The following is a 27262-nucleotide window of genomic DNA, read 5'->3' on the forward strand; positions in this document are numbered from 1 at the left end:
TACAACTAAAATTACGATTGTTTCATATTTTGAACTGTGAAACATTGTCGTCTTCGGGCCAAAGAGCGACGTAGCCATATTCACATAAAAAAATTCATTAAAAATAAATAAAAATACTTAATTTTTTTATTTGTTTTTGCCACTTTGCAGTTTGTATAAATTTCCCAAAGTTGAATAAACACCAGTGGAAATAAATTCACTTGTTTTGCTTTTTGCTCTGCCACTGGCTGGCAACCAGTTGAGGGCGTCGCCTGCCACTCCCCGTGGATAGCTGGGATAGGCTCCAGCACCCCCGCGGCCCTAGTGAGCATAGGCGGTGCAGATAGTGGATGGATCAATTTACTAGTCCAGCCCCCGTGGGAATGCTTCTTTCTACCACGTGGCCTCCAAGCTAAAATGAGTTAGACACTCCTGAGGTGTGCATACCATTGTCTAAGAACCACTGGTCCACTGGATAATTAATTAATAAAAACAGGCACTGGTGGTGTTGTATTGAATTTGCCCCTCTTCAGTCCACCTATCAGAGGTTGAATTTTCAGTCAATAATGATTTTCTCATAAATTGAGATTCAAATCCGCAACGTGTACTCACCAGGCTTTGCGGCTGTGAAGGATCCGGCCACGTTGTTCCCCGTCACATCTTCAGACATGCCTGCAGAACATCAACAAGTCCTGGAGGGTGCCAATTGTGCTCCAGACCTGCCTCCTCCCCATCTTGCCATAGAGAACTCCAGCGTTCAACCTCAGACAGCAGAAGCAGGGAACCAAATGGATCAGGACCACGAAATCGACGGACAGCGGACTATCTCTGAGCTTGCTTACAGGTTAACTGGATTGTGTTTACTTCTTGCTCTGTCGGGGCTTCCTGGTGGGGGACAGTTTTTCACTTATGAGAATACATTTCTACTAAAAAGTTTAATATAAGGCATTGACTTTCCTGTTGCAATTTTCACAAATGTGTTTTCTAAAACAGAAACAGAGGTTCACTGTCAAAAGAGTTACATTTTACTGAGTTCTTTTCAGATTAAATTACAGTGTGCATTTATTCTATTCTATTCTATTCAGTTTTTAGTTCAGATGTCGGCAACCCAAAAAGTTGAAAGGGCTCTGTTGGACCCCAAAAACAAAAAACAAAGTTGTCTGGAGCTACAAATAATTAAGAGTCTTATGTTAGCCTTATTATGAATGCAACACATCCTGTATTTATCTATATTAGCTATATTAGAAGACTATCAAAATGACTACGTCGGATGCACCAAAAGACTAATCTGTTGAAGTTTACCTTTCTTACTATATTTAGGAATTACGGTATGTTTAATTGATATGATAAATTTAAAGAAATGCAATAAAGAAATCCAATTTTTGATGTTATTTTTGTTTTGAGGGTTAAAAACAAAAACAACACTTAAATGGAACGTGTACAACATTACCCTTATTTGGCCTACAGTAAGTGCAATAAAACGCAGCATGCATTCAGGAGTTAAGTCTGAGAGTCACCTCTTCACGTCATGAAATGGCTTTTCTGCGTTGAGGATGACAACCTGTATTCCGTCTTTTTACAACTCTATATCAGTGAAGGAGCAGCAGTCATATATGTCAATTACCATCCGCGAACTCATACCAGCTAATCTTCCCTCTCATCTCAACCCTCTCGTTACATAGTTGCGCCCCTAGTTGAAATGTTTATTCTATACACTTTTACAGCATTGGAAAATGTTAAAAGTGTTGGTGTCATATTTCTCCTCTTGTAGAAACCAAGTTTTCTTTCTCTTTCTGTCTTTCTTTTTTCATTGTCTTTCTTTTTTTCTTTCTTTCTTTCTTTCTTTCTTTCTTTCTTTCTTTCTTTCTTTCCCTCATCAAGTCACTTTATGCTGTCTTTTGCTCACTGGAACGTTTTTCTGTCGTGTCGCCTGCTCAGCCCTTGCGCCAGCATGCTCCCCAGCCCGGTGGACGACAGCCAAGGAGGCGTGGACCTGCTCTTCATGTCCTCCGTCCAGAGTCCCGCTCGACTACTGAGGGAGCTCCACGCCGACCCTGACATCCAGGCCCAGCTGGAGGCCGAGAGGGAGCGCGATCGGGTCTTCGAGCGCACCCGGCTGGCGGCAAAAGCGAGCGGCGGCGGAATCCTCAACTTGTTCTCATCGAATTGCCGTTTCAACGCTTACGTATTGAGCGCGGCCCGGCTGTTGGGCGCCATCACCGGAGTTCTGCTGGTCACGGTGCCCACACTGCTGCTCTTGCTGGAGTCCGACCTGGACGTGTCCTTTCTGCACGAAATCCGCCAGACGCCGGAGTTCGAGCAGTTCCACTACGAGTACTACTGCCCACTTCGCCGCTGGATTGTGTGCAAGGTCAGCACGGCCATGGAGAGCCTGTGGGCGGACTGAACATTGGCGGGGAAGTTCTAAGACTAAAAAGGGGAAGGCATCTTCAGGGAAATAAAAAAAGATGCTGCTCAGTGGTTTGTCTTATCCTGATGCTCAGACGTGACATGGGGGGAGAAATTATGACTTAGCGATCACAAATGACATATAAATGACTAATTTATGTCAGAGGTAAGATCGGGCCTAAAACATCTAGCTTGAACTGACCCAGGCCTGAGCCCCAGCAATTAACTTGATTTGCAGGACTGGCCAGAGACGGACCCGAAATTTCATACTTTAATTGTGAGGACTTGGGAAATGGAGAGGTAATTTTTCATAACAAATTAAAAGCTTTCTTTTGTACCAAAATCCCAGTAAATCAATACTTTATCAATATCTATATCTTTTATATTTTCGTCTCTGCAGAGGTTACGTTGACCAACAGTTGTGCATCATCGACGGATGAGGTCATTTGACAAAGTGCAAATTAGGCCATAAACTACAGCAGAAGTACATTAAGGGTGGATAATAGAAAGAGACAGGAAGGAATTCTTTGAATTGACATTGACAAGGTTACATTTTTTATGTCTAATATTCACACATCGTTTTACTATACATTTTCATAAATAAATATTTATTTTTAAAAAAAGTCAGCGAGAGAGAAGCCCGACCCGATCATAATGATTGACATTTCATGCTGACCCTGGCCGAAATTGGGCAACCAATAGTGACAAAAAACTCCCAAAAGGATTGGCAAAATATGAAAATAAAAACCGTGCAGTGTGGTAACTTTGAGTCCCCGTATTTTGTATTCTCCCTTGTGCTTTTTAGCGTTTGTTTTTGATTGTACAACAATATACAGCGACATCTGTTAAAATAAATAAATAAAACACCTTGTCCCAAAAAATGTAATTTGTCTAAAAATATAAACATATAAAAAAACTCCCTCTAGGTTGTTGGTATTTTGCAACACGTTTGGGTTTGATGTAATCAACAAACTGTTTTCAAAGAGTCAAACCAAAACAACTCAATATTTATTTTGTTTGGGGAGTTATTTTATTCCAGCTATCTTTGGGCAGTGGGCAGGGGACTCCCTGAACTGGTTTCCTGCCAGTTGAGGGGTAACAGAGACAGGCAACTCACTCGCTCATTCACACCTAGGGACAATTAGAACCATCCAATTAACAGGGAGAACATGCAAACTCAGCACGGAGAGGCTACGGTAGCTGGAATCGAACCCTGAAACTCCACATCCTGGGGCAGTGCTCTAACCTTTTGCGGTGGGATGTGAATGTTAAGATTGTTGACTACAACTAGAGCATACTATCGCTTTAAGAATGAACTCCAGCAACATGTGAATCCGCGATGAGATTTTGGCTGTTCCGTGAGATACAAAATAAACAAGTGTTTATTTTCCATGAATGTGTGATTTAATGACACTGTGTTTTCGCCCGCTGTTGTTGTTTATTTCTCCGCTTCCTTCCGCCTGGTTGAAGGCAGAATAGTGACGTCTGCTACGTATCAATGAGGTGAGGGTCTCATGAATAAGCTTTCACCGTCCAAACAGCAGTCGCATTCCAAAAGATCGGATACGTATCGGATTTAGGACCACATATTAAAGTGGCCTGGGTCTAGTGTAAAAAAAGCGGATATCTCCCGTTCAGGCTTGTGTCTGTGCACAAAAATCTGATTTTCCTGCAGTGTGACCCAAGCCAAAGTCACAATTTTGATACCAAACGAGTATTTTTTCATATGTGGAAACACATTGGCTTTTTGTGCCCATGCCAGTTATTGGTTAAATCTACCCCAATCCCATGTCATGTCTGAGTTTCCGTGGTCTTAACATTTCATTCAATCTTGTATGAAGTCTTAACAACAGTTGCATCAATCGGTCTTGACCAGAAGAGCATCAAAAATGCGATCGCTTGTTGAGATAAACGTTGGTGTCTGAGGAAAATGCTAGCAGTGAAGAGACACAAAAAAGGAAAAAAAAATAAAAAATCATGATGCTGACTAGCTGATGCAAATACTTTAGTATTAAAATCTCTTGTTTTAGAAATCTTGTTTGAACCCAAAGGGGCCCCATTGCATGTCAATCCTTAGGGAGTGGGTGGAAGTCACATAACAGGATGCACGTTGTTTTTAAGCTTTTGTAAATTTTTACTTGGCTCCGATCTTTCAGGAATTTTTCAGTCAAAGGATCTACTTTGATCTTTTTGTTGGGGGAAATGTAATAGTTTACAGAAGGAGAAAAAGAGCAAGCGAATTCGCCCACGTTTTTAGGGCGAGCCGGGTTACTTTTTTCTACGACTCCTACAGCACAAAAATTGATGTTGAGTCTGTCAGACAACCTGATGTCATGGGTTGACATGAGTATAATGTTTCATTTGTGTCAATGCAGCAGATCATGTCTTCATGTTATATGTAACAATGGTGGGATGCGGGAAAAACAGCATGTCGGGTTTATGATGAAGGACGAGTTAGGACTTGGAGGAAAAAGACGGACGTGGTTTTGTTAAGATGTATGTCATGTCAATGTCGTGCACGTTTCCTGTAATGTGTTGTAGCTGACTTTTTTGGGATGGAGCTCTTTTCAACAACACTGTGTCAGAACCTGTTGAGCACCGGGCTCCCATAAGTGAGAATTTTTAGATCTTCTCCATCCAAACCAAAATCCAAACCAAAAACCTGTCGTTTCCATTCAGATTGTTCAGTCGGTTATCATGATCAACTTCTCAGGAAATGACCCAAACAGCTTCTGTTCAGAAAAGACACATCTACAGTACTGGGAACACTTACACTGGGCACAATTTTTTCGGGGGTTTGTTTTCACAAAAACGAAAGCATATTTGTAACCTCCTATAGTTCAATTTGTCACACAATACATAATGGTAAAGTCTTTAAATGCATTTTGATGACGACCAAGTCTAGAATGTAGCACAAATTGGTCCAGCCGGAAATCTTGTCAGTGCCCCAACTACACAAACTTCCATTCCTACTTTAAATATCCCCAACGTGGTGACCGCTAGCACCAGGTAGCCTCTTAAGAGCACCAAAGTAGCTCACGGACTGGGTCTAAAAATACTTTATCAGTGATCAGTCATAGTGATTTTCGAGGAAATTTGATTTTAAACTGGCACGAGAAATCATTGACATTATAAGTGTCTTTTAAACAATGTTTTGGGGGTTAACTGTGCTTATTTAACCCTACTACATATTGAAATTTAAAAAAAACATGATGGCTAATGATAAGTCTAAAGTTTAGTTGAGAATCAAAATAAAGAGAGAAGACATCAATGGATTTTGAAATTGTAAAGAGGACAAAGAGCGAAGCCGACAAAAAAGAAAGTTGAACCGGTTCTAAAGGCCAGCCCCTGAGCCTTCCCTTTCTACTAACTTACCCACGACAAAAGCGGATCTGCCATAGAGAGTCTGGATATCAAAGAACAGCAATGTGATTGGACGAAAATGACAATGACGCCGTAGTCAAAACACGGATAACAGTCTGCAGTATTAGTAAAAATAACTAACTGTCATCCTATGAAATGCCCAATGAATGTTGCATTAAAAACTCAACAAACCAGCCAGGAACAGACCACCCATTCCAAGAAAGAACCTAAAGAAAACTCATCAACACAAATAAAAATGGCAGCCCTGACTTTAGACATGTTCGTTGAATGATAAAAAACAATCTCAGTTACATTTTCTGATATATAGAATTCAACTAAGCTCAGTGTGAAAAATAAGGCCCAACTTCTTAAGACCTTTCGAGGGTTAAAATCTAGAAGTTTTGGTAAGTGTTTCTCCTTCTGACTTTCAGGACTAATGAATAAGAACTCTGTTTTGTCCTGGATCATCTCTAGGAAGTTCTCTGCCATCTACGACCATGACTTTGTATCTAAAATCCATTTTAAACGCGTATCAATAGGACTTGTGTCCTAAGGGGACACGGGAATGTACAATTGCTGTCATTATCGTAACTATGGAAACTGACAGCATGTTTCCTGATAACATCAGACAACATTGAGGAGTCTGTAAGAAAAATAAGTTCATGAATAATCTCCAAAATAAAATTTAAGTCAAGCATTTGATTTTAGAAGATTGATAAAATGACAAGAGGCAAATATTAATGAAAGTAATTGCCGATGCAAATATCGAGGAATGACGTTTTAATAGAAAATGCCTAAGTCTACCACATTAGACCAAGAAATGGAATACCCACATCTTTTTGGTTGTTTCTTGCAATGTGAGTCATTCAGGTTAATTGGACAGTTTGTCTTATTTGACCACTAGATGTCGCTGCATTGTGTTGTGCAGCTGAAAATGAATGTTCAAAAGCAGGAAGAACACAAACTACAGAAAATCAAAATAATGGAACGGTGTAATTCTTCTTTTAATTTTTTGCACAGCCTTTTTATGTTTTATTGGAATACCCCTAGCAGAAAGATGGCAGACAATTATGTCAGCTTGCTATAGGTGACCATCATGTTATGTAAAATAAGTACACATTTCTCGACCTACAAAATGCATGTTTATTTGATTGTTAATGTATTTTCCTTTTTGTATAAACCAATATTGTTTTTTATTTACCACAACTAGTCACCAAATAATACATACTGTTCATTTATAGGGACAGTGCCTCCCAGTGGTACAAAAAAACCCTTCATTCGGTAATAAAAACATTGATTTGAATACAAGGCAAAAAAAAAACTGAACTATCATACCAATGTTACATTTTATAAAAACTCTTAGGTTGAGAAATTTGTATTTCTTTTTCACTCTGGAATCCCTTCTTAGATCGGCGCCATGTTTTTCTGGCCTCCTGCTGCCACACTCAGGGTTGGGAAGGGTTACTTTAACTTGATTACTTTCAATTACTTTTGGATTACTCCAATACCAAATATGCTAATAAAAGACAAAAGAAACTAAATATGAATAAAATTACAAAATTTTGTGCAGGCTTGGGGAGTAATGGAATACATGGAACGGCAAAAATGATGTTTTGGGGCAGCAGTAGCTCAGGAGGTAGAGCGATCGTTTTAGGATTAAGGGATCCCAGTTCGAATCCCGGCTTGTCCGTGTTACATGCCGAAGTGTCCTTGGGTAAGACATTGAACCCCCAATTACCCCCAATAAGCAGGTTAGTGCCTTACATGGCTGCACAGATCACGGCCGCTATTGGGAAATGTGAAGCACAATGTAAAGCGCTTTGGGAAGTCATTGACTTGAAAAGCGCTATATAAATGCAGATCATTTCATTTCATGTTGGCAAGCGGTTTGGATTTATTTTCATTTTGTTTCTGTCGCATTTTATGTTAGTTTTGCCGGAGATCAAAGCCAGGAGAGAAAGCTTACCACGTGTTGTGAGTCATAATTTTATTCATATTTAGTTTATTTTCTCTTTTATTAGCATATTTGGTAGTGGACTAATCCAAAAGTAATTGAAAGTAATCAAGTTAAAGTAACCCTACCCAACCCTGGCCACACTCTGCCGTTCATCACTGGCCCTCATCCGTACCAGACAACAAAGTGTCATTTAGTGGTCAAATATTACAGTTTGGGGCGTTAAGAAAATATATTGTTTTATACATCACAAAACAAAAAAAGTGGTGTTTTAAACAAAAGAAGCCCACAAGAACAACAAAAAAATTGTTATTTTGTACAAACCAACCTAGAATGTAGTTGGCATGTCAATTTAGTTGGTCTGTCAATTTAATTAATGCATTTTTAGAGTGAAAAAAATCGAGTCTACTGTAAAGTAGCTGAGGTGCTGATTGCCTAGGATGGGTATCTTTGAGTATTTATACTTACTCGATACAAGTAGAGCAGTACACAGAATTATATTTTTAAAATGTTAATTCATTCTCCCAAGACTGTAGCTGTTGCACTACAATGTTGATCATCAGTTCTATCTATACAAGAGCTCTTTTCACAGACAGTATGAACTATTTCTTGCCTCATTTAAATATGCATAAGAAAATATGCAGCAGCAAAGCATTTACTTTTCCAACTGAACCGACATATCACTATGACAACATCATCGCGGTCAAACTTTGAAATCATTGACGTCAGTGTTTTGAAATTCAACAGGTCGTTTTCTGAAGGTTTCGTGGATGTACAGTTTTTCATGTTACTTGTGTCACTTTTGAAGAACCTGAAAACTTGCATGCTTGTAAATAGGAAGTCAATTAATGTGGCAAAAAACAAAAACAATGAGCTATTGTATGTTTCTCCCCTTGTATTGTCTTTCAGGCTTGGCTGTCTTGACCATCATCAATGCATGAGAGCTAATTTTGTTGATAGCAGGCATTGGCTAAGACTCGGAAATTCTGTTAACACAATAATTACATTTCTAAATCCGACTAAAATTTTGGAAATGCATTGAGATTTTTTTTTAAAAACTGTGATAAAATTGTTGCATTTTGGCGGTGTTGAAATCCAAACTTGAGTATTCGGCACTTGGTAGCATTTTAGCTCATCTTATTTTAAGCAATTGAGATTAACTTTATAAAAAATACAAAATAAAATGTGATATAGCTTTATTAAAGCAACCCTTAAACTGCTCACTAGCGGTTTTTCCTGCTTGTTCTTTATAAAGTGTTGGTCATTTTGAGATTTAACTTCAAGAAATGCAGCAGAGAAATATGACGTAGCATTCGCTTAGCACGTAGCTTAGCATGTACATGAACAACAAAGAGGAAGATCACTTTTCTATTGCTCTCTTTTTGGGCTGTATCACTTCACAGTATAACTGTTTGTTGCCTGTCAAAAATTTGTATTTCGAATTTTTCGTACAAATTTACAATATTACTTTGAAGTGCATACAAATATAAAAGATAAAGCGTGAAGTGTAATTTATTGGAACTCAGGGGTTTCGAGTAGGTTTCGGCATTTAGGCATGAACATTCTGTGACTGCTGATTTTTTTTTTTTCTCACAATCTTTTTATTTTGGAGCGACTTTGTAGAATTTCATTGTGAAAGGTCACAGACACTGCACTTCCTCCCTTTGGCCCTCATCTGGGACAACCAAGCCTTATGAACTCTGTGAAGTGAAAACCTTTGAATATTTGTGTGTCATTCAGAAGGAAATGTTTTGATTTCTTTATGTTGATACTGCCACAATAAAGCTCCCCAATGAAACATGCGAGCGGTGTCGTGAAATAAAAAATACGTTTTTTTTGTCATGACAGCTTATCTTGCATCAAGCGTTCGTCAGAAACCGTCACAAAACTTAAGTTTAGTACGGAACCATCGAAAAAACTCGAAACAATTGGCTTTTCTCTCCCAAATTTCTTTTAAAACTTCCAAAAACCATTATGATAATTAAAACAACTGTTGAATTCACTTTTGAAATAATTTTTTCAAAAAACATATCAGTTGAGGCATACGTGCACCTTCAATTCCAAAGTTGTTCTCTACAATGAAAAAAGTTTTCTATTTTCGAATACAAAAACTTAAAAAAAATTTATTTTATTAGGCTGACCAAAAAACTTGAGCAACACAGTACATCAAATAATAAGTTTAAGAATATTGCCTACCTGTTGATGCTGACGGCGGCGCAGTGGTTAGCTCGTGTGTGGCACAGTTCTAAGGTCATGAGAAACAAACCTCCTGTGTGGAGTTTGCATGTCCTCCCAGTCCGTGGAGGCTCTGGTGTATTACGGTGAGAGTATGTTATTATGGAAGCCCTAGAGGGTAATACTTCAATAAAAAAAATACCTTAAAATAAACAGGCAATTAATAAAAACAGCCTTAAAACGAATATTCAATTGATAAAAACGGCATTCAGAATAAACAGTCTTTAGCACAATATTTTAATTAAAATGTTATCATAAATAATTATACGCATTATATCACTTTCATTGAAATCAAAACAATGTTTTTAACAATCCAAACACTTAGGGTTCTCAGCACCTCCAAAGCTCCCAACCTAAAATTTCCCCCCTGCTACAAAATATAAGGGGGATTTACTAACTACAGAGACTCAAAGTGACTAAACTGTACAATATTTTCATTAAACTTTTAGGTTTTGGGGGTTATCCGTAGCAACAGAATGGCAGACAATCGTGTCAGCTCCCTCTAGATGAGCCTCATGTTATTTAAAAAATATCTATAAATTTACTGACCAACAAGTTTTTTTAAGAAATGGATGTTTAAGTGATACTTCATGTATTTTTACTTACTATTTAAGCCAATATTGATTTTTTGTTTTTGTTTGGAATGACGTTGTTTTACCAATAGAAGGCGCCAAATATTACACATTTTCTCCCGAAGCAGTATTTGATACCACAGAAGATCCATATAAATCCATATATTTCCTCCAGGCACTCCGGTTGTCTCCCACATTCCAAAAACATGCATGTCAGGTTAATTGGCCGGTCCAAAGTGTCCCTAGGTGTGAATGAGCAAGCGGATCGTCTGTCTCTGAGTGCCCTGCGACTGGCTGGCAACCGGTCGAGAGTGTCCCCTGCCCACTGCCCGAAGATAGCTGGGATGGGCTCCAGCACCCCCACGACCCTACTGAGGATAAGCGGTGCAGATAATTGATGGATGGATGGACACTGAGGCAGATAAACCATCTCCCTTCTTATTTTTGGTAAAGTAGCCATGTTTTTAACCTAACTTAAAAGTGAGAGTTCAAATGGAAATACCCTGGAAAACAAGACAAAACGCACAGAAATAGCCACTTTATGCAAAGTCATCCTCCCAATACATAAGTGTGGAAGCCCGAAACGGTCTCACGCTGTCTGTGGTCTCTCCCACTACAGAGCGCCTTGTGTTGGCCGTGCAAATCCATTTTGCGAATCCAAGTCATGAGTTTGTTGTACCGATAATCAGAAAGGTGGCTTAAATCAGCACATTAGTGCAGAAAATCAGTATTTGGAACGATCACCGTTATTTTGGTTATCCACAAACACCACCTGTCCATGAGACAGTGCCAAACAAGCCACAACAGAACCTAGTTTACTTGATATTTTCTGTGATTTGGTACCTATTTATTATAGCCTTGTAGTTATGTAAGAACACGGATGCATTTTGTAGGACAAACTTCTGTTTTTCAACGTGTGGTTATGTCACACGGCCACATGTTCTATTCTCATGGCGTCAGCACTTGCAGCAAGGTGGCCATCGAGTGTACCTCCTTGGACAAACAACGTGGCCACAGATAATCCTCAGGACACACATGACCTGCGGCAGACAACCCCAATCCCCTTTTGTGACCTAGTACAGGGAAACGGCACACTTTTCTGCTAGCGGCATCCATCAGATGTTTGTGATACCGCAGCAGAGCAATCAACATTATAAAGGACCCGTCTCATCATAGGCACTGCAGGTCCAATAAAACAAGTACGAACAGGCATAGGGACAGCTTCTATCTTGGGCTATCGCTAGCTTAAACCAGCGTGCAAAACTGTGAAAAACATCACCCTTTTGCACATGACATCATGTTGCCTTCCCTGGCAAAATGAGAGCCATGATGGTTGGCAAGAGGCACCCTAGAGGTCAGCACTCAAATAAACATTTGAGTTTAAAGAAATATCAATAACAATGACAGAAGAATCTAACCACCACGTTTTATGATGTTGATTTATTGCTGTGTGGTAGGCAAGGTTTTAAGCTCGATTTTGAATTTTATCCCTTTTGATAAAAACAGAAAACGACAATATTTATCTGTCTCAAATGGAGGGACTGGTGTTGTGTCGAGGCACAATACTGGCAGCCCTTAAGTATACCAGGATTTGCAGCGAACATTTTTTACCAGGTACGTTTGGTGTAGTTCCTAGCAATTTTATTTTTATGTTTTATGACACTCAATATCGCCATGATGACTGATTATATTCACCTGTGCCCGCCCCTGCTGGCTTCCTGATTGGTTCTCCGTCTTACTTAAACTCAGTCCTTTCACTCACCTGTTGTCTGTTTTCACAAGGCAAGCATTTTTTACTCTGACTCCCGTCGGTCCCGTTTTTCACTCGTTTTCCACCCGTCCATTCCCGATTTCCCCGTTTGTCTCCTGCTATGACCCGTTTTTTGACCCATACCACATTTTGATCCCTCGTCCCAGCTAACGACCTGTTTTTCCGTCTACTACACTACGTTCTCACACTCCGGAAGATCCACTTCCGCATTCGGAACAGGTTCCGATTCGGTGAGCGGCATGCTTCCCGTGTCCAGCGGGCGCTGGCTTTCCTCTATATCTCAATAAACTTGTGATTAACGTTACGCATCTGGGTCCTACTTCCATTCTGGTCTTGACAAATATGATCAATTACGTAGTGCTAACTATCTAAGTTAGTGTCTTACATTTCTCACGACGTAAACAGCTGCTTGTATTGCGATTTACCAGCGATAGAAAACAGTTCTCTTCCGAATATGTCACATGTACCTGTATTTAAAACTGCTATGTGCTCTACCATAAAGATTATTAACTGTCAAATTATCAGCAAATAAATAAGAAATTTAAACATTCAGAAGATAAAACGTCATTTCACCAGGGTAAATATTTTCAACATGCACAAAAGTGATCTCTATACAAGGTGCAAACGCCCCATGCTCTACTCTTCTATTACATTGACCAAAAATTTACATAAAAAGTCGTTTTAGGAACGTTTGCACGAAGGGGACATTTCAGGCCAAGGGTGCATTTTCAAGCACAGCAACATGAACCAGCTATGAAGAACTGGTAAGCATCCAGACTTCCATAAGCTTTTAGATCAACACTTGTGTATGAGGATACCCCATTTACAATATACTAATAGAAATCGTGTAGACTGAAGTCAGGCAGACTGGAGGATATTGGGAGACTTAATGGGTCAATAGCTAGCCCTGCTCATGTTTCTTTAAATACCGCTCTTTGTGCTTTTCGACAAAGTGAGCCACCTCATCCGACAGCTGCACAATACAGTATTTGACTAGCCAATGGTGTTGAATAGTACAGTATAGCTGTTTTTGTTGTTGTCGCCTACTGGCCTCGTCCACTGTTTTCCATGGTTTACTACCGTCCGTAATTGTAATTGTTGAGTTTGTATAGCTTTGTGAGTTGGTTTAAGTGTAAACGTTTAGGTGTAAACGTTTTATGTTTGGTACCTATGTATTATAGCCTTGTAGTTATGTAAGAACACAGATACATTTTGTAGGACAAACTTCTGTTTTTCAACAAAACGTTTAAAACGTTTAGGTGTTCGATCTCATAATTGTCCGTAATTGTGTCGTCACATGGTTATGCCATGTGTGTTGAAAGGGCCAATATATTTCTTAACTAATCAGGGATGGGAGGTCGGTGGTTCGCGCCCCGGCCGAGTCATTCCTAAGACTTAAAAAGTGGTCGGCGGCGCCCTCTGTTGGCTGCGGCTGCATCGGCTCGCTACAACGGGCCAGGTGCAATCGACATTTCGTTCTGTGTACATTGTTACACAGAATGACAATACAAGGAAATTATTATTATTATTATTATTATTACAAATTCAGTTTAGCTCTGAGGCCGGGTCGAGACTTTCTGTTCTGAGGTGGTCCGGATCAGTAAAAAGGTATCAACTCTAAATTTTTAGTTAAGTTTTTCCATATTAGGCTTTATCATTCAGTTTACGTTATATATTTTAATCACGGATAAAGAGAGATCTTTTCCAAACACAAAATATTTCTTCACTAACCCATCCATTATCTGCACCTCTTATCCTCAGTAAGGTCGCTGGGGTGATGGAGCCCATCCCAGTCAGTTATCTTGGATAACTGATTGCCGGCCAGTCGCAGAGTACACAGACAACTCACTTGCTCATTCACACCTAAGGACAATTTGGACCGGCCAATCAATCTCACATGCATGTTTTTGGAATCTGGGAGGAAACCAGAGTGCCCAGAGGAAACCCACGCAAGCACAGGGAGAACATGCAAACTCCACACAGGAAAGTTCAATCTCATAACCTCAGAACTGTGCCGCACTCGCTAACCACTGCACTGCCGTGCTGCCCTTTTTCACTAACAATGTGCAAAACAAATTTTTATGTTTTGGCATTGAACGCGTGAACTGTTGGTTTTTTAACATTTAAGTGAGTGCAGTTTTACACCTAAACCAACTCACAAAGCTATACAAACTCAACATATCCTGTAGTGGGTGGAAAGGGCATTAGGTTGGCACTTACTTTTAAAAAAAATCATAACTTTTGACATACTCAGAAATTTATGACAGGTCGGATTAAATCATCTAACCGGCCAGTTCCCGCCTTTGTACTGCATGTGAACATTTCCCTACGTTGTCATCAATGATAATAAAGACAATTCAAAACAACTTGGAGGGATTTTGCAAGACTGCTGGGAGGAAAAAATATTACAGTCTACAGTCTCTAATCTGATACCTCGGCAATGCACAAGGGAAAAAGATCATGTAGGCCTGTTCATTTTGTCTCATAACGATGCTGCCATTTCAAAAGGACATACTACAGGGAGTGCAGAATTATTAGGCAAGTTGTATTTTTGAGGATTAATTTTATTATTGAACAACAACCATGTTCTTAATGAACCCAAAAGTCTCATTAATATCAAAGCTGAATATTTTGGAAGTTGGAGTGGGGCTTTTTTAGTTTTAGCTATTTTAGGAGGATATCTGTGTGTGCAGGTGACTATTACTGTGCATAATATACAAAAAACAAATGTATACCCATTTCAATTATTTATTTTTATCAGGGAAACCAATATAACAGCTCAACATTCACAAATATACATTTCTGACATTCAAAAACAAAACAAAAGCAAATCAGTGACCAATATAGCCACCTTTCTTTGCAAGGACACTCAAAAGCCTGCCATCCATGGATTCTGTCAGTGCTTTGATCTGTTCACGATCAACATTGCGTGCAGCAGCAACCACAGCCTCCCAGACACTGTTCAGAGAGGTGTACTGTTTTCCCTCCTTGTAAATCTCACATTTGATGAGGGACCACAGGTTCTCTATGGGGTTCAGATCAGGTGAACAAGGAGGCCATGTCATTAGTTTTTCTTCTTTTAGACCCTTTCTTGCCAGCCACGCTGTGGAGTACTTGGATGCGTGTGATGGAGCATTGTCCTGCATGAAAATCATGTTTTTCTTGAAGGATGCGGACTTCTTCCTGTACCACTGCTTGAAGAAGGTGTCTTCCAGAAACTGGCAGTAGGACTGGGAGTTGAGCTTGAGTCCATCCTCAACCCGAAAAGGCCCCACAAGCTCATCTTTGATGATACCAGCCCATACCAGTACCCCACCTCCACCTTGCTGGCGTCTGAGGCGGACTGGAGCTCTCTGCCCTTTACCGATCCAGCCACGGGCCCATCCATCTGGCCCATCAAGACTCACTCTCATTTCATCAGTCCATAAAACCTTAGAAAAATCCGTCTTGAGATTTTTCTTGGCCCAGTCTTGACGTTTCAGCTTGTGTGTCTTGTTCAGTGGTGGTCGTTTTTCAGCCTTTCTTACCTTTGCCATGTCTCTGAGTATTGCACACCTTGTGCTTTTGGGCACTCCAGTGATGTTGCAGCTCTGAAATATGGCAAAACTGGTGGCAAGTGGCATCTTGGCAGCTGTACGCTTGACTTTTCTCAGTTCACGGGCAGTTATTTTGCGCCTTGGTTTTTCTACACGCTTCTTGCGACCCTGTTGACTATTTTGAATGTAACGCTTGATTGTTCGATGATCACGCTTCAGAAGCTTGGCAATTTTAAGAGTGCTGCATCCCTCTGCAAGATATCTCACTATTTTTGACTTTTCAGAGCCTGTCAAGTCCCTCTTCTGACCCATTTTGCCAAAGGAAAGGAAGTTGCCTAATAATTATGCACACCTGATATAGGGTGTTGATGTCATTAGACCACACCCCTTCTCATTACAGAGATGCACATCACCTGATATGCTTAATTGGTAGTAGGCTTTCGAGCCTATACAGCTTGGAGTAAGACAACATGCATAAATGGTCAAAATACTCATTTGCCTAATAATTCTGCACTCCCTGTATATCTTTATTTTTCGGCTATTATATTGTTTTGCTTTTTTTAATACATTCTATTTAGTCAAGAGAAAGTGACCCAAAAAAATGTAGGTAAGTCATTGTAGAATCGTAGTGACGATATGCATTTATGAATAAACAAGCATGCAGACAGACATTTACAACTAGATGCTATTTTTTATCCATAAATAAACAGATTCATGAAATTGGTTTCAAAATGCGCATCATTAAAAAAATGTGCTACTTTATGTCAACTTTTAAAGCATTAGTTTTAATACCATGCATTGAAAAACTTTAACTCGCAAGGATAGCTCAGACGTATTTCTCATTAAATTCGATGAATAGTTTATTTGTATAGCCCTTAATCACAAAGAGTCTTAAAGGGCTGCACAGACCACAAAGTATTGCAACTACAGACTATTATTTCACCATCCCCTGATCTAAAACCTACATGAGGGCAAGGAACAACTCAAAACCTGAAATTAAGGTAAATGAAGAAACCTTGAGAAGGGACCGCACATGAGGTAATCCCCCTTCCAGGATGACCAGGCTGTAACAGATGTTGCAATAACAAATAATACACATATATTGTGAACGTGAAATATAGGTCATTCCTAAGCTATAGAATAGAAGTGTGTTTCAAGCTTAGATTTAAACAGTTCCACTGAGTTTGCAGATCGAATCTCAGTAGGCAGAGCATTCCACAGCTCCGGGGCCCTAATAGAGAACGCTCTCAAACCTGCAGACTTCTTGTTGGCTCTTGGGATCATTAGTAGACCAGCATTTTCAGAACGAAGGCTCCAAACCGGAACATAGGGGGAAATTAAATCTGAAAGATACGAGGGAGCAAGTCCATGCATGATTTTGTATAATACCAACAGAACCTTAAAATTACATCTTAAGCTAAGAGGGGGTCAATGCAAGTTAGCAAATATCGGGGTAATGTGATCAAACTGTCTTGTCTTAGTTAAAAGCCTCGCTGCAGCATTTTGTACCAGCTGCATCCTCTTGATTTTGGACATCGGGAGACCGGAGAGTAGTGCATTATAGTAATCAAGACGGGAAGTAACAAACACGTGGATTATAATCTCCGCATCAGACTGGGACAGCATTGGTCAAATTTTAGCAATGTTGCGAAGATGGAAAAAAGCTGTTCTAGTAAATAACTTGATAAATAAAATAAATACATGACAAAAATAGCAAGAAACATAGTCAGCCATTTGGCTGTTGGCACCAAATAAACACATTTTCATTGGTAGTACCTTTTTATTTTTATTTTATTTTATGCATATAATTATTATACTTTTAACATTTTCGTTCGGTGCATCAAAAGCCTGACTGGGCCCGTGGGCTGTAGTTTGCTCGACCATGTTTTAGAAGGTAAAAATCTATGGTCAAGTCACTTGTTGTGAGGCAGGATTCATCACTGCCCCATTTCTTGATTTCAACTAAAAATAAGCATTGATCAGTAATGCTCATTTTGTTTATGAGTGAAGTCAGAAATGGGTCACCACTGTGTATTAAAACTAAAATACACTGAGCCCTTTCATGTTAGCTATTAACTGTATTTCCCCCATTCTAGTGCTTGCATTTTTTTGTATTTGTTTTACATGGACTTGAACACATGTGATGAATAACCCCACCAGTGGGAGGGCACATATAAAAAAGTCAGTGCAAGATTTGGACTTGCTCTGTTGGGATGTTTCGAAGGACATGCATGGAGACTCAAGGACTGCTTTAAATTCAATCGTTGTTTTATAAAGCGTAAAGATGGCTACGGCTTCGGCAAGAGCCTTGACGGAACGCCGGCGGAACTCGCTTTTCCAAAACCGGAGTGAAAGCGAGAAAGTGAGCGGGCGAGAAGACGAAACCCTGATGGAGGTCGGTAGTGGAGGTAGAACGTGCCGGCAGGGGGAAGATGCAGAGGACAGCTTTTTTCTAAAGGACGCTGTCAAAAACAGGTCTGAGAATAAAAGTTTTCAAAAAATGTGGAAATTGGAATTCTGGCTGTCAGCAAATGTCTACCAAACATTATGTGTGTTATCTATTATCTCTAAAATTCAAAAACGATTATTTTTTCCTTACATCAAGGTGTATTCATTGCTTTGGGTTGATTTTGTACTGACTTAATGTTTCTGATACTTGCTAGGAATTGAAATACTTTTTTGGTCTATTCATTTGGTTTTGTGATAAAATTGTGTCTTCAAAGGTTTTGGGTGTGGCGTAAAGCTGGTCATCTCTAAAATTGTCACTTTTCAAAGTATATTTAACTTACCCGTCAAACTTTGCTCCCCTTATTTGTGATGTAAATTCCTCTTTTTGAGTTCTTTAACCACTCGCAATAAATTTAGTGTGTAAATTTAGCAGTGTAGGATTTCCCAGTCTTCATCTCTTTTACGGATGGTTTTACTGTGTAACCAAAACCGCCACAATTTGCAACTAAGATGTCAGAGTATCACTTCTCATTGTCTTCTTATACTTCGTAGGCAGACCAGAACTGGTGAATCTGTTCCATCGATATGCGCAGGGTTTTTTTGCCATATAAAAATTGTTATTCGGCATACAATATTTGAAATTGTATATATATTTTTTTAAAAAGTATAAAATAAGGGGAAAACGTATAATTGGACAGGTTGTCATGATCGGAAGAAGCGGTGGACCCAAATGCGTAATGTTTCACACAATGCTTTATGAAGGAATCGGGGAAGTCAGGGACGGGAAAAGACAGTGATCGGGTGTTTGTTGGACAGGTGGAACAGGAAGCCCCCGCGGCCGATAACAGATGGCGAGGCGGACAGGCTGGGCCGGACAGGCGGGGCCGGAGAGCCGAGACAGGGTCGTGGACCGGACAATTCGGGCATTCGGGACAGGAAACGGAGAGTAGTCGGGGATCAGAAGCAAGTCGGGCAGCTGGGACAGGAGACGGAGCGTGATCGGAGATCAGAACAAGTCAGGCAGCCGGAACGGGAGACGGAGCGTGATCAGAGATCGGAACAAGTCGGGTAACCGGGACGGGAGACAGAGCGTGATCGGGGATCGGAAGCAAGTCAGGCAGCCGAAACGGGAGACGGCGCGTGATCGGAGATCGGAACAAGTCGGGTAGCCAGGAGGAGCGGGAAGCCAGGTTTGCTGATGGATTGACCAGGAGTGAACGAGAATGACGTGCTTGAATAGCTGATTAGGGAACGAGTGGCAGCTGGGGCTGAAAGGGTGAGCGCAGGTGATGACAATTGAGAAATCATGACACAGGTATGAGAACTGAAGTTTCAAAAATGTAAAAATGGGAATTTTGCAAAGCAACAAATGCCCACCAAACATTTAAATGTCTTATACAGACTTCAAAATTGGAAAAACATTACTTTTCCTTCAAAAATTAATTTGATTGCGTGACAAAATTTACTTTTCAAAGATTATGTATGTAATGAAATGCTTGTCATCTTTACTTTTCAATATTTTTTTGATTAAAAAATGTTACATTGCACGGTCTGCTAAATAATTCATAAAATAAATAAAAACAATAATAATTATAATATTTTGGATTTTTCTTTTAAATTACAAAATATAGCTCTTGTTCACAAACTGGAGATTACAGGGCAGCTGATGCTGGTATCGGTCGTTGCAAAGCTTATACGATACCGTTAAAAAAAGGCAGGTATTGGTTCTGTAACTATGCCGATATCATCAAATAGCAAAGTTGTCATTATAAAATGCTCATGTGTTATTATCCATGATTTATTTTATTTGGTTTATTTATTTGACGAATTGTAACTTTTTGATAACTGATCATCCATGGACTTATACACAAAAATAATATTTGTGTGTTTTACTCGAAAAAGGGAAAAAGGGATAGGTCGATCCATAGATAGATAGATAGATAGATGGATGGATAGATAGATAGATAGATAGATAGATAGATAGATAGATAGATAGATAGATAGATAGATAGATAGAGAGAGAGAGAGAGAGAGAGAGAGAGAGAGAGAGAGGGAGGGATGGATGGATGGATAGATAGATAGATAGATAGATAGATAGATAGATAGATAGATAGATAGATAGATAGATAGATAGATAGATAGATAGATAGATAGATAGATAGATAGATAGATAGATAGATAGATAGATAGATAGATAGATAGATAGAGAGAGAGAGAGAGAGAGAGAGAGAGAGCGAGAGAGAGAGAGGGGGGGGTGGATAGATCGATAGATAGATAGATACAGTAGATAGTTAGATAGATAGATAGATGGATTGATAGATTTTTTATTAGAACCTCAACCAATCACTCCTGTTATTAACCATTGCAAATCCCCTTAATAAGCACCAATTTTTCACACATAAAAACAACGAGTAAAAACAACGATAATTTGTATAAATAAGTGTATTTAATTTACTATATTCACAACACAAACAATTATATCAGCATATTTTGTGAGTTATTTCCTTACTTTCAGTAAATTTAGTGTTGCAAAGCAGTGTAGGATTTCGCAAACTCCATCTTCATAACCAGTCTACGATGACGTAGTCGTCTGCTACAAGTGACCGAGGCGATCTGGACTGCAGTTAAAACGGGACAATTCTAGATCGGTCTGTCCATAAAATGAGGTTTTCAGTTTTTTTGTTTGTTTATTTCCCGTTATTACACAACTTGAAATGATCTCTAATGTATTAAGTGACAGGTATGCCACAGTAGACTTCTGTCTCTTAAAAAGTACTCTTGTGCAGTGTTTGCACCTCCTACTTCGTTTATTTACTTTGTGTCTCGAAAAAAAAGAAACTTGACTCAATTTATTGACTTATTTTAATCCTTCGGAGGGAGGGATCCGCCCAGAGGCTCGTGAACACGCCTGGCGCGCACAAACAGGTGCACAGGTGCTCACGCGTGCTGTGACGAGACTCGAGTGGGATTAACGCGCTCTTCATTTTGTTTATTTGATCCTTTTTCTATTTGACTTTTGTATTCCGCCATAGCGTGCCGCGTCCCAAAGTGATGAGCGCCGAGGAGCGGGAACGTCTTCGCGCTCTCTTCCACGCCTACGACGCCGACCAGTCGGGCAGCATCGAGCGCGACGAGTTCTTCACCATCTGCACCGAACTGCAGGTCAGCCCCAGCGAGGCCGAGCGTCTTTTTAACCGCTTGGACGTGGACAAGGACGGCACCATCACGCTGCCCGAGTTCATCAGCGGCTTCCACGAGCGCCACCGCATGGACGAAGAGAGCTCGCCCGCCCGCATCCACAACGCCACTGAGGAACCGAGCGGCGCGGGCGCCTGGGACGACTTCGGTGCTCGCCTCGGCGAGAACGGCACTTTCATTCCCAAGTCAGTAACTTGTTACTTGTTCAAGCCGTAAAGTAGTAACGACAATAAAGTTACAAAATCGTTTTCGCATGACGTCACTTGCTGCCCCAAAAGTAAACAGTCGGCCATTTTGGATGGGTCCACGAGCATACCTGTCAACCTCCACGGCTCCATTCCCTTACTAACTGTCCTATTTTCCCTTACAAAATACAAATTAATCTTACACCATTTTTTTTCAAACGTGTTCATTTATGCCGTTTAACATGTTTTATTGTACATGTGTTTGGTTATATCATATATATTGTTAATTAACATTTTGTTGTGAGATTCTGAGTTGCTCGACATGAATGAGGTTTATTATTTAAAAAAGTTCAAAAATTGAGGCGCTTGGACCATCACTGTAGAAGTAAAAAATACATGCAAATATAATTACGTAGAATAATACATTTTCTTATTCTAATTATAAATTCATTTTCTGCATTAGATTATTGTTGGTAATATACTGATTAAAGGGATAACCACAAACCTGTCTTTTTTCATTTTCTCCTTGTATACTTCCTTTTTTCCTTAACTTATTTTACAATAATGATTCGTAATATAATACATCAAAGCAAGTAAGCAGTTTGAGAGCCGACTCTCTTTAATGAGTTGAGCCGAAAAAGCCGGTTTTCTAAAAAGAGACGGCCTTCCTTTCACTACATCAAACCGCTTGCTTCGTTTGCAACGAAAAAAATTGATACCGAGATAGCGGCGAACTCGTTTGACTTGATTGATTTGCCGTTTCGTGATAGTCGGTGTTTACCGGATGGTACCCATAGTTGACAAATTTGCGTTTTTCCATACAAATTTTCTTGTACTTCGTACACGTCTTAAAATGCATAATAAACGTACTTTGTACGGGAACAACTTACAGGTTGACAGGTATGCACTAGACGCGGTTTGATGTTGTCTCGGGCCTACTCTAATTTTTTCGATGTTCAAATGAAATGAATTGTTGGTGCCTAATTACGTGACAACATCCGAGAAACCCAAGCAGTGGCAATTTAATGTTCAGAGGCGCAAAAACGTGTTTTTCATTTCACTTAAAGGCGTGTTCAGGGGTGTCATTTCCCATTTGTTAACATCACATAACACTTTGTGGTTAGCAGAAACGCTATTACTACACACGGGTTGATTCTGGGGGTGTTTGAGAACCCCCAAAACTGGCTGATTACACCCATGAACCCAAGTAGTGGCGGCCATACTGGTAAAAGCCAGTATGTTTACCTCATTATTATTGTTACTGACATTGGAAATATGGTGATCAAAGCTCTAGTTTGGCTGTAGTTAAATGTTCTGGGTTCTGAGTTACGATAGCAAATATTCACTAATGTACCAACAAGACCTGTACGTGCTCAATGTTAGCGTGTGGTCTAGGGGTTAGAGTTTAAATAAGGTGATCTCTGGGACTGTTTTCAGTCAGCAAACAGCGCTCTATCTTGGGCAAGGCGTTTCAGCGTGCCCTGGCATTGCGTGAATTCGGGGCCTATCTCTTCCCTCCACTCACTGGATAAGGGTGCACTCTTCTCGGGGCTTTATTTGGAGCTAATTTTGGCAAGGAAAAGTTGCACTATTTCTACCTAGAGTCCACTATTACCAAAGGGTGCATTGCGAGTGAGGTTCTTGCTCTGGCCTCCACTCACCACGTGACAGTTATAGATGAATTCATGAATGGTCTTTATTTCATTTACAGGTATAGTAGTACAACAAAACTGGAGGGCTTTTCCTTTCAGTTTAGGAAGCGATGTTGATAGCGGCCGGCTAACTGCAAGCTATCATTGGGTTGAACTAAGTCTCTGTGATGGTTAAAATACAACAATCAGTTTCCCGGTGTTGTTCCAGGTCATCTGTTTCATGGGGTATAGATCTAGCATTGGTGAGGTACAGTTTCAACTATGCTTGTAGTTGGAAAAGCTGTTACGTTCCGCAGTAGTAGATTTTGCTTCCTCTACCGACGCTGCCCCGTGTCTTCCTTGGCCTGACAACAATGCACAGAGCACCCAGTGGTTTCGCCAATTCGTCTGGGATGTTGTATCGATGTCAGCAGCCGATGTCCACAAGACCATGTCGGTTGTAGTCGTTTAAGGCCGATGTGTGTATAGTAGGTAAACAAAAATAGCAGTGAATGGGAGATCCAAGACCCACTGCATCAGTGCTCGCCGCCATATTTGATCAATTTTAATAAGTACTTAGAAATAAACAGTAAAGTCACGGAAAACACCTTACACATTCCTCTTTCATTTGAACATCCAACCAAATTAGTGTCAACCCATGATAAAATCAAACTAAGTGATGAGATGCGTGTGACGGTATACGGAAACTATCAATGTGTAAGGCGTTGTTTTTTGTGACTTTACAATTTATTTCTAAATACTTTTACCTGGCGAGTGGACGACAACAAGAACCTCACATGTGATGTGCCCTTCAGGGATGGTGGACGCGTGCCGTAAACTAGGGGCGAAAATATTGTTCCGTTTTTCCAACAAAACAAGCTCCAAAGGAAGCCCCCTGAGTGGCTCTGAAAGCCTGGCCAAAAAGATTGCACCCTTGTCAAATGAGTGGAGTGCAGAAGCTCTGAAGTAACCTACTGCGACCACTAGGGAAAGCCTGAACACTCTAAAACACCGGTATCAAATACTGAGGAAGGAAAATGACAAATATGATCAAAACTGAAAATACAAAGGTTCAATGTATTGTGTAGTAGAGGAGTCACCAACCTTTTTGAAGCTGAGTGCAACTTCTTGTTCCTGATTAACTAGAAGCTAAGTAACAACTTAAGTTATTACTATGTTGATACGGTGTTATAACCAGTTTGTTATTATTAAAAGTAAAACAGGCCCAGTCAATCACTAAAACATAATGCCATTTAGAAATTAAATTTACTAGAAAATGACAATGACCTATACCTGGTGGGCTCTTCAGAACTTGTCCGCAGACTACTCGGGAATTTTTATGGGGACACCTGGTGCCCGCAGGCAGCACATTGTCCGTTTGTTTGTTCTTGAGTTAATTTTGACAAACATAAATAAATAAGTTAAATAAATCCAAACCAGAAAAAGGCAGGAATAACAAATTACAAACAACAACAGCACAAACTATTTCTTAAATACATATATTTAAAAAATATACAAAATAGTTAACAACAAATAGAAATTAATAACTGAATATCAAAAAATGTGTTTTGACAAAGACAAATTAATTCAACAATTGTACTTAATAAACCCTAAAATTAATACGTTTAAAAATGAAAATCATAAAATACTAAATAACAAATTAAAAACAATATAAAATGAAATGAAATAAACGACAAAATCAACAATACAATTTTTAAAAACTCAAACAAAGCCTGTAAACAGAAAATACTGAACGATGCTGGACTTTATTCTGAAAAATGCTATTGTATTAAATAATTATGACAAAATAACAAAAAAAAGAATATTACCTGAAAACAGAAATAATGAATTCATTTCGACAAACACAGATTAAATAAAAACATTTCCCATTCATTCATTCATTTTCTGAACTGTTTGTCCTCACTAGGGTTCCAGGGTAAAATACTAAATAACAAATCACAAAAAGTTATTTATAAAATTTACCAAAAACATAAATAAACTTTTTTTTAAAACTTGAAAGAAATATACATATGCTTTTGAGTTCAATTTAACAAAATCAAAACTGAATTTACTCCAAAAATGTATGATTATGTAAAGTAAATAGTCATATATAATTTCTGGCAGCTTAATTTGTTTGCTGACATTATGCTTTTACCACACCTTTAAAACCTATTTGTCAAAATTGGCTACTTCCTTTTTTTCTTGCAATTTTCACACAAACCCTTAATAGACCAAGTATCATACAGGTTGCTTGGAATTGTTTTGTTATTTTGGCCATCAAAGGGTGAAAATTCATGGATTGAGTGATTAATTTTGCCCCTTCTACCCCGGAACAACTCAACTTTAAATATTTGGCCACAACTACGATAAATGTGTTAAAACAATATAATAACAGTTTAAAATGAAAAACAAAGAACGGAGCTGGAATTTTCAGGATCATAATGAAGTAGAGACTGAAAGTGAACATGAATACATTGTAAGACAACAACGACAACTGGAGATATGAACTGTTATAAATATATACAAAAACATTTTTACGTATTGCTCTCTTGGTTGGTTTTCTGGGCCTGAGTGGTAGATGGTGAAGCAATTCCTGGAAACAGAGACCCACTTCATACATGACGCGTCACTACCCCAATTCATTGCCCCTTTGACAATTAAAACTAATAGAGTAATGTTCAAAGGATTCAATTGTTATATCTTTTTTCGTGACAGATAACAAAAAAATGCTCTACAAAATGCATGACTTATTATACCCCGTCTGTGTCCCGTCTATGATTGGTCCGTTGCCACAAGCGAATGCTTGTGAGATACCATTTTGGGAAGTCACTGCCACCTTATGGGGTTTTTGGAGAACTACGTTGATTGAAATTGATTTGGTTTTTTTCAACAACGGTCTCGGAGTTACATCGATTGAAAAAGCGCATGTCAAAAGGGGGTGCTCACATGGTAATACGGAGGTTAATCTAAGAATTCTGGCTTTAAAGTAGGTTACACTCCACTGATATTGTCACAACTGGCACATGCAGGGGACCCAAATGCGTAATATTTCACTCGATGCTTTATTAAGGGATCGGGAAAGTCCGGGCGAGAGGAAAAAGACAGCAATCTGATGCTCACTGGGCAGGAGGAGCAGGAAGCCCTCGCGAACGAAGCGTGGTCGGAGATCAGAACAAGTTGGGCAGCCGGGACGGGAGAACGGACCGTGGTAGGAGATCGGAACCAGTCGGGCAGCCGGGACGGGAGACGGAGCGTGATCGGAATCAATACAGGAAACAGAATCGGGATACGGGTAGCCGGGACAAGAGAATGGAGCTTGGATCGGGGATCGATACAGGAAACAGAATCAGGATACAGGTAGCCGGGATAGGAGAACGGAGTTTGGATCGGGAATTGATACAGGAAACAGGTCGGGATCAAAACGGGAGCCAGAGTCAAAAGTGCTTGCCTTGCATGCGTTGAGGTTCGCAGACGGACTGACACAGAGTGAATGTTTAAATAGGAGGGGAACAAGTCATGAAACAAGCAGCAGCTGTGACTTAACGAGTGAGCGCAGGTAAGAGCAAATCATGACAGATATAACTGAAAAGTTAGTAAAGTAACATACTTGAGTCCAGACTAGGGGACTCTAGGTCTAAATTGTGGCACAGGTGAGGCAGTGCAATTTTGTTGAAATGAACTGAGGTTGAGCAGACAGTTTTACAGCAAGTGCAAGCCTACAGAAAAAAAATTTGCACCATTCACATCCTAAATGGTAAATGGTATATGGTCTGCATTTATAGAGTACTTTTCAGGTCACTGAAGACCTCCCAAATGCTTTACAAGGTGCTTCTATTGAGAATACCAGTTTGGTCTTTCAACCATACATTTACCAATACATTTACCACAAGTTATCTTGCGATTATTTTGATCTATTCACAGTACAGGTATTGATATATGGTCAATACCAGACATCATTATGAGGTATCAGTACTCTTGACA

The 27262-nt window shown here is 39.7% G+C and overlaps 2 protein-coding genes across 3 annotated transcripts in view; both read left to right on the forward strand.

The window, feature by feature from the left end:
• The window catches only part of frmd3 (FERM domain containing 3), an 88634-nt gene extending 79127 nt beyond the window's left edge, over positions 1-9507 (forward strand). For both annotated transcript variants that reach the window (XM_088336069.1, XM_088336070.1), the window contains 2 exons: positions 595-823; positions 1918-9507. In XM_088336069.1, the coding sequence (XP_088192195.1) occupies positions 595-823; positions 1918-2386 (698 nt within the window). In that variant the 3' untranslated portion in view covers positions 2387-9507. The remainder of the gene's footprint in view (positions 1-594; positions 824-1917) is intronic.
• An 8537-nt stretch (positions 9508-18044) lies between these two features.
• Positions 18045-27262, forward strand: part of rasef (RAS and EF-hand domain containing) — a 37387-nt gene continuing 28169 nt past the window's right edge. The window contains exons 1-2 of the mRNA XM_088335078.1: positions 18045-18294; positions 21300-21650. Coding sequence (XP_088191204.1) covers positions 18104-18294; positions 21300-21650 — 542 coding nt within the window. The 5' untranslated portion in view covers positions 18045-18103. The remainder of the gene's footprint in view (positions 18295-21299; positions 21651-27262) is intronic.

This window comes from Urocampus carinirostris, chromosome 5 (genome assembly GCF_059441175.1).
Source record: "Urocampus carinirostris isolate Australia breed hairy pipefish chromosome 5, RoL_Ucar_1.0, whole genome shotgun sequence".
NCBI lineage: Eukaryota > Metazoa > Chordata > Actinopteri > Syngnathiformes > Syngnathidae > Urocampus > Urocampus carinirostris.